Here is a 7,646-nt window from a genome sequence, read left to right as displayed (position 1 = left end):
CTCCGAGGATGATGGTGACCCTATGATGGAGACGGCCACCGACGACACTGCATCGGAGCCAGCGCCTGTGCACGCCGGCATCTCCATGGAGCAGGCGTAGGCGCACTACAACGTCGCCATGGCGGAGGTACAGCCTGCGCCAGCGCCGATGTCAGCGTTCTAGCAGGCGCAGTAGTAACAGCGGTACAATCTGTTTCTCCTGGAGCAGCACCGGCTGGCGGAGGGCGAAAGCGCGAGCGAGGAGGCCGTGGTGGCCATGACCGCGGCAAACCCCAACTTCGACGCGGACCAGCGTGCAATCTGCGAGGCCGTCTTTGGTCAAGCCGCTGCTCGCCAGGAAACGGCCGCCACGGAGGCGCAGCTGCAGGCTATCACGGAGAAGAAATCATTGAGCCATTGTCGGGGGCCTTTTCGGGCATTCGGTACGCCGTGAGCATGGTAGCATTGGCATGGCTGACTTTGCTGCTCTAGGAGTTGAGATAGCTCGGCCCTCCTTTTCTTCCCTATGCACCTTTATAAGCCGAATTCAACCTGACTTGTGCATCTCATTTCTGACTGTATATGTCGAAATCTCTAAAAAATCTTATATTTAGGAACGGAGGGAGTAGGTTCTACATCGATGATAGGGTTAAAAGAATGCTAAGCGTATTTCAGTATGCAGAGCAGTGGCTAGTGGGTCGGAGGGGAATATGGTGTCCTAGGCGTTGCCGCATGAGAGGAAGCGCACCCCCGGTACAGCGACGGGCACCTCGGTGCGGCGGGCACGCACGCCAATCGGAGCAGCTGCAGCCACAGCCTCGCCACTAACCCCTACCTCCTATGTTTCCAGCCGCATGCCTCGGCCAGGGGGGCGGGCTGCTGCTGCTCGATGGCGGAGATCCCCAACGTGTCTCCGAACAAACTGCCCAGGTAGAGCACTCTACCGGCCGGCGACGACAAGCATCACCCTTCGCAGTTGAAGCCACCACTCGCGGCGGCTCAGAAGGGGAAGGGAAAAGATTTCACGGATAAAAAAATGCATATTCTTTTTCCCCAAAACATAAAAATATGAGCGGTGAGAAATGTGTACGACAATTGTTTTTCAAAAAACACACACGGTGAAATACCTTTATTCACCACCGTAGCTTAATTGCAACGAGTTGTCATCTAAAGAAATTACAACATAAGATAAGCTACAAACACAATTCAGGAATTTACATGGTATACTCCCACTAAAAGGAACTACGTATATTACATAGTTTTTCTATATAAGTACGTCTAGGGTAACTAACATGCACCTGAGAAGCTTAGTAAGCAGATGATCATCCCATTGTGTGCTTCGCTAGCGTGGCAAGCTGGCCGAGTTCAAGAACTCTTGCTCCAGACTGTACTTTCCAGAGATGCATGTAGATGTTAAGCTAACATTACTGAGAATGTTGTTGCTCTGTGCATGAGAGCTAGCGCCATTTAGGTACCCAAGTGACTCGACCTCTCCATCATTTATGGGAGGAAGTTGACTCCTTAATCTTCTAGTTCTTAGGAGTTGCAACTTCATTTCTACCTCTTTCATGGTAGGTCTTTCTCTTCCTTTGGTTTTCAAGCATGCTTCCGCAACTGAGGCAATATCATCAATTTCATTCTGGTTCGCTTCTTCTGCAACTTGGGGATCAATGATTTCCATGAGGACTCCGTGCTGAAGTCCTTCCACAAAGTAATGAGCCAAGCTTTGTTTTATACCTTGCTCATTAATAAAAATTGGCTTCTTTCTCACCAGAAGCTCCACCAGTATAATTCCAAAGCTATAAACATCGCTCTTCTCACTTAGCTCCCCGGTGTGGTAGTACTCGGGGTCTAAGTAACCAAAAGTTCCTTGTACAATTGTCACTACATGTGTCTGATCAAGCGATAAAGACCTCGAAGCACCAAAGTCAGAAACCTTGGTAGTAAAGTTGCCATCTAGGAGTATATTGGAAGATTTGACATCTCTATGGAATATTGGTATCGCAGCAGCTGAGTGGAGATAAGCAAGAGCACCCGCAGCTTCTACTGCAATCCTAATGCGATCCTCCCATAAAAGTAAGCATTGAACGCTTACATCAATGTGAAGAAGATCATATAGGGTGCCATTGGATATGAACTCATAAACTAGCAAAGGCACTTCTGTTTCGAGACAACAACCAAAAAGCTTGACCACATTCCGATGAATGATTTGTGACAGGATGGCAACCTCGTTGATAAACTGGTCAATCTCAGTTTGCTCCACCAGCTTAGACTTTTTTATGGCCACTACACGTTGGTCGGATAGAATCCCTTTGTAAACTGTGCCATGTCCTCCACGACCAAGTATACGACTGACATCAAAGTTGTTTGTTGCTTTATCTAATTCCTCCAAAGAGAATATCTTTGTTTTATCTGTGGCACTTTCATCTAATATTAGTTGTTCCAAGAGTAGGCCTTGATTTTTCTTGAAGTATGTCCTTCGAATTCTCTTCTGTATGCCTCTCTTCCACTTGTTGATGAGTACTGTGGCACCTACCACAAGAATTATGGCACCAAGGCCACAACTAATTCCAATTGCGATACCTATACATCAAATAGTTGTTGTTATGAAAAAAAAATCCCACTTTGCAAGTTGCAATTTGTACCGAGGTGAGTACATTCGGTATGATTTACCTAAGAGAAGATTGTGTCTCTTTGTTGACATGACACATTTGAGTTCTATTGGATCAAACTCTTTTCCATGTGTGCACTCACTGCAATTATAGCCTCCAGGATAATTTAGGCAAGGGCCGTTGCAAATATTCATCACCAAACACTCATTGACATCTGTAAATGGTACGTATGTGAGAAACAAATAATGCCTGAAAATATTTGGTACAAATGGTAGAACTATAGCTAGGCTACCCTTGGCCTAGCAGTCATCCTAGAGTCATTAAAACTACCTCTATGCAGCAATGCGATCTTCAAAATACACCATTGGCCATTATTGTTTCGAGGCACATGTTTGTAAGCAACAAAACTATGTAGAAACCTAACATTATACACATATGTTTGATTTCATATATGTTAATAACATATTATTTCCATGAGGTGAATTTACTTGTTTATGTGTATGCAAATGTCACTATAATCTGGAAGTTTGTATGCGCACATTATAAAAGACAAAAAATGTTGTATTAGATTAATCTTATACATGATGGTGATATTAAGTGTTAGGTCAAACAAGGATCAATCCCTATGTTGCCATTTTCACGAGTTAGCGAAAAACTAGTACTAGTGCATGGCTAGGGTAATTTAGCATAATGTACCATAATGTACAATTCTTCTAGTCTCTACATCATGTGATGCACATAACCAAAATGAGATATGTTAATGAGTTGTATGATTTGAGTTGCATGTCTATCCTAAATCCCCCTAAAATTGAAATAAATTCTTTGGATCAAGGTGACCGAACAGATTGCATCACATGAATCCCGCTAGATTTATCATTGCAATGTTTTAGTCAATCATTTCATGTACTTGGAAAATCGTCCGTGCAGTTGGAAGATAATTTGTACTGGCAGTTGTAATGTGTTTACCTTGGCATCCGTTTAGTATGTATGGATTTCCATCAAAACCTTGAGAGCACTGGCAACGATAGCCGAGCTGGATTGTCGCATTCTTGTAGCCTGGTTGGTTGACCATCATGCAAGTGCTATTGCTGCTACGACATGCGTACGTAGCTCTTCTTTGCTTGCTCCTAGCCTTCGAACATGTCAAATTATCGACATACCACAACAACTTCATACCGTATTCTTCGGATAAATGAAAACCATCTGAAGAGATGTCTTCTACTTCCAGGTCCCCATTGCTTCTATACCCAATTACCTCGAGCTCTTCATTACCATACCTTGAGTTATTTTTCGTTTCTCTAACAGTAAGATATCCTTCATTCACTGAAATGTTGTCCACAATTAATTTGGCGCCTTGATAAATATTGTTACCCCCTCGATCAAGAATTGTGATGTTTTCTGATGTGCAGTTAAGTCGAAATTTTTCTGCAGCGTAGCAACCTTCTTCAAGACCAAAGGGGAAGTGCATACTTGTGTTCCCGCAAAATTTGGTGCAACCTCCTTTATGATTAGGATTGTATTGCACTGCAAGTAGATTGACATAGAAAGAAGTCACACCGGGATACTGCCACAGGAGAAGTTACATTAAGATTATGCGAATTAATGGTCATCCTATCTAGACTAGATCTACAACTTATTAAATCATTAAGTAATAATACCAAGTCTAATTGCTAGCTAAAACATTATAAAGAAATGAGCTACTACTTGTGGAAAACCAATCCCATTAATTGGGTGGATACTACTCCCTCTGTCTCGGTGCATAGGACATGTGCGTAGTTCTAGGTCATTGATTTGACTACCTAAAGCAATGCTTTTTTCTTCGAAAAAGAGGATTACCCGCGCCCTCTGCATCAAACGATGCACACAACCATTTTATTAAAGTAGGTAGCGGCATCGACCTAAAACAGTGTTACATGTCAACAAAAGTATATCACTGAATTCCTATGCAAATATTGTTTCTAAATATATATTTTTATTACTACATATAGTTCACATTTAGCTAGTAAAATTTACGGCCTAGAACTACGACTATGTCTTGTGCACCGACAATGTTGAGGATATCGCTTATCGTTAGCGCCTGGTTCAGCCTACGATTAGATATTAATCGGAAATCGGACGATCAATCGATTTTATCGGTCGACTATTAATCGGCCAATTTTTGCAAATCCCAGGTTCCCAACACTAAAACATGCTATATGCGGGGGAGTAACGAAGACATGATAAGTCTGGTTAACACCTTGTCAAGAATTCTCCACTAGTAGAGACAATATGAGAACTGGGAATTATGTTACACCATCTGGCACTAGTAAAAATATAATCAATAACAGTAGTACACCCAAATGTGTCAAAAGATTATAAAGAAAAGGCGTGTCCTGATTTTCAAACTTCTATGATCGGCAATTTTGAGTCTTGGGCAAGAAACAATTAGTGCTTGCTTTGTTGTATTTAGAACTAGTTATATTTAAACTAGGAATCAAAAATGTTTTTTTAAATGATGATGAGCATAGAAAAGGAGAGGAAAAGTTACAATCTTGGTGCAAAAATTACCATAATATTCAATCATGCATACATGAGTCCAATATTCATGACATGGCAGTTCAATATTTTTATATTCGTGGTTAAAGAGGAAATTGCTGACCTTTACAACCATCCATAAGATACGGATTGCCGCCGGTTGTGTGAAGGCCGCAATAACAGGAGTAGCCTCCTCCATATGGCACATCCTGGCAATTGCTGTCATGGCTACAAGCATAGCTTGACATGTTCTTCTGAGCATTTTCACAGCTTGGTTGATCCGTGATGGACATTTGAAACACTGGCGCATCAATGTTTCTTTTGTCTACCCGACTTGAATAGATGTCGGCAACATCAAATCTGTAATCCCCCGCCAGGAAAACTTTGATTGTATTAGAGAACCATTGAGCTTGACCTGATAGTGCTGAGACGCCTTTGAGGCGGTCAACTCTGAACCCAAATGCTGGCACGTCCTGCTGCAAAAAAATGGAACAACTACCCATCCCAACATCGCCATAGTAGTTTGCATTTGCCTCCCTCATGGCCTCTTTGTTGTCTAGGCAAATACTCATGCAAGTACCGATGGGATCGGTGGTATCATGGCCGAACAAGTAGACACCCACACCACAGCCAACAACGAACAAGCTAGTGTCTTCAGAAGCCATAACACCTTTAAGAGGGGCCTCCCATGACATGTTATAGGTGTCGTTCATACCTGGTTTCATGGTGACGTTGAAGTGGATAGGAGGGACTCGAAGCAAAGTTTCTCCGGGATACACGGCAAGGACCTCAGTGGTAGTGTTGGCCAGAAAGAGCCTCTTATGACCAGCGGTGCGGTTGCAGGTGAGCTCGAAGCCTTGCCTGAAGCAGCCCGGCCCTATGCCGAACGGGTAGTGAATGGCAACACCACCGCACCTGGAAGGGCAGCGAGCCCGAGCCAGGTCGGCGGCGGAAGGGATATACAAGATCCCACCCCTTCCAGCCTCGGCGGCCGACGTTGGCTGCAGAGCTGCCGCCAAGCACGCCAACAAAAAGGACCCGGCCATCATCGTCGCTCCGGCGGCGGGAAAGTTTGTTCTAGGTGTTTGTGGTGGTTGGTTTCGTCTTATGTTGGCCATACAGGATCAATATAACAGATAGATGATACACAATATACTACTACTGAGAGTGTATGTATGCTGCCTCTGTACGCATCGGTCGCCTATTAAAAGCAGGATGCCATGCAGGGTAGTCTACGGTCATCCCCGGATTAATTAGTTACCACAAGGAATTATTATTCTTATTTTATTTTTTGCGGGAAGTTACGACCAGTACTTACGACGTGCATGACCCGCGCGCGGTCGTCGCCTGTCGCTTGGGCTTGGCCAGCTGGTGATGGTGGCCGCTTGGGAACGCTACGCCTGGCAAAAAAAAGTTACAGTCAAGGTACGTCTGGTTTTGTGGGCAAGGAGAAGGATACGTTTATGCTTGTGGCCGTGCGGTGCAGGGAACTACTGAGAACCATCCAATTAATCCACGGGCCACCTTGACGGCGGGTATAGTACGTGACAATTGACGGGTCTAGTAGTCTAGTCATAAATTATACAGATTTTCCACACGTACGTCCACCTGAAACTGAAAGACATGCGAGCGTGCCCTTCACGTACCACTACTGTTGCGATGTTACGCGGATTGTGCCGAGACTTGTACCCTAGTGAGTGAGTGAAGGCCCAAAGGAGAGGGATGGGCTGTTCAACGTTCAAGAACTACTCCCTCCGTTTCTAAATATAAGTTATTTTAAACATTCAATACAAACTACATACGGATGTATATAGACATATTCCTTTATTTTGTTTCATATGTAGTTCATATTGAAATTTCTAAAAAAAAGAAAGACCGGATTATGAACGGCAGCGGTGTGGCCTGCAATTGGTCTCCCCCCCGGCCCCGTGTTGCTCCCCCGCGAGCGACCCGGGTGCGCAACCCTAGCCGCCGCCCCCTCGATTCCCCCTCTCCCTCCCCTCCCCGCCGCCGCCGGCGGCGGGCACCGCCAGGCAACGCCCCCGCGGTGCCGGTGGCGGCGGGATCTGCTCGCGCTCGCCTGGAGTAGGGGCCGCGGGGGGCTTCTTCTTCGATCTGGCGGCGGGGCTCGGAGGCCGGCGCGTTGTGGCCAGTGGGGGCGCGCAGGCAGGAGATGGAGCAGGGCAGCGCGGCGCAATGGTCGGTCGCGGCGCGCGTGGGGGCTGGGGTGGCGCGCCCCGACGCACCTCCTCCGCGCGGGGGAGCTGCGTCTGGAGGGCGGCGCGGAGGCTGGGGTGTCCGCTCTTGGCGCGAGCGGCGTGGCGGAGCGCATGCTAGGTGCGGGAGTGGTCTGGCGCGGCGTTCTTCTCGCGGGCGGCGCGGGGGCTTGTGGTTCTGTTGGAGGCACAGCGGTGGCAAGGCGAGGGCTTTCACCAGATCCTGGCGAGGAGCACTTCTGGTTGGTGGTTGCAGGTGGAGCGCCAGCATCAGCGGTGGCGGCGGCGTTGGATCAGCCATGGGGGCGGCGGCGCCGAGATGGCA

At 46.5% G+C, this 7,646-nt stretch overlaps 1 protein-coding gene across 2 annotated transcripts; it reads right to left on the bottom strand.

The window, feature by feature from the left end:
- Positions 1-1,077: 1,077 nt before the first annotated feature.
- On the bottom strand, positions 1,078-6,327 carry LOC109758924 (wall-associated receptor kinase 1-like). Of its 2 annotated transcripts, XM_073502658.1 has the most exons (5): positions 5,230-6,285; positions 4,032-4,115; positions 3,558-3,914; positions 2,653-2,805; positions 1,078-2,562 (listed from the first exon to the last, which is right to left on the bottom strand). In XM_073502658.1, exons 1-5 carry the CDS (start codon positions 6,221-6,223, stop codon positions 1,322-1,324), a joined length of 2,829 nt encoding a protein of 942 aa, XP_073358759.1. In that variant the 5' UTR covers positions 6,224-6,285; the 3' UTR covers positions 1,078-1,321. The 2 variants fall into 2 exon arrangements, with proteins under 2 accessions (XP_073358759.1, XP_020173375.1); XM_020317786.4 differs by having other exon boundaries at positions 3,558-4,115; positions 5,230-6,327.
- Positions 6,328-7,646: the final 1,319 nt, after the last annotated feature.

This window comes from Aegilops tauschii, chromosome 6, assembly GCF_002575655.3.
Source record: "Aegilops tauschii subsp. strangulata cultivar AL8/78 chromosome 6, Aet v6.0, whole genome shotgun sequence".
In the NCBI taxonomy this organism is placed as follows: domain Eukaryota; kingdom Viridiplantae; phylum Streptophyta; class Magnoliopsida; order Poales; family Poaceae; genus Aegilops; species Aegilops tauschii.
Note: the sequence above shows the minus strand (reverse complement) of the source record. Positions and strands in the feature narration are given on the sequence as shown.

Coding starts and splice junctions, on each gene's coding strand:
- LOC109758924 (XM_020317786.4), bottom strand. CDS start 6,223: ATGGCCAACATAAGACGAAACCAACCACCACAAACACCTAGAACAAAC. Junction 4,116..5,229: donor TCTTATGGATGGTTGTAAAG/GTCAGCAATTTC, acceptor ATCTACTTGCAG/TGCAATACAATCCTAATCAT. Junction 2,806..3,557: donor CATACTAAACGGATGCCAAG/GTAAACACATTA, acceptor TACCATTTACAG/ATGTCAATGAGTGTTTGGTG.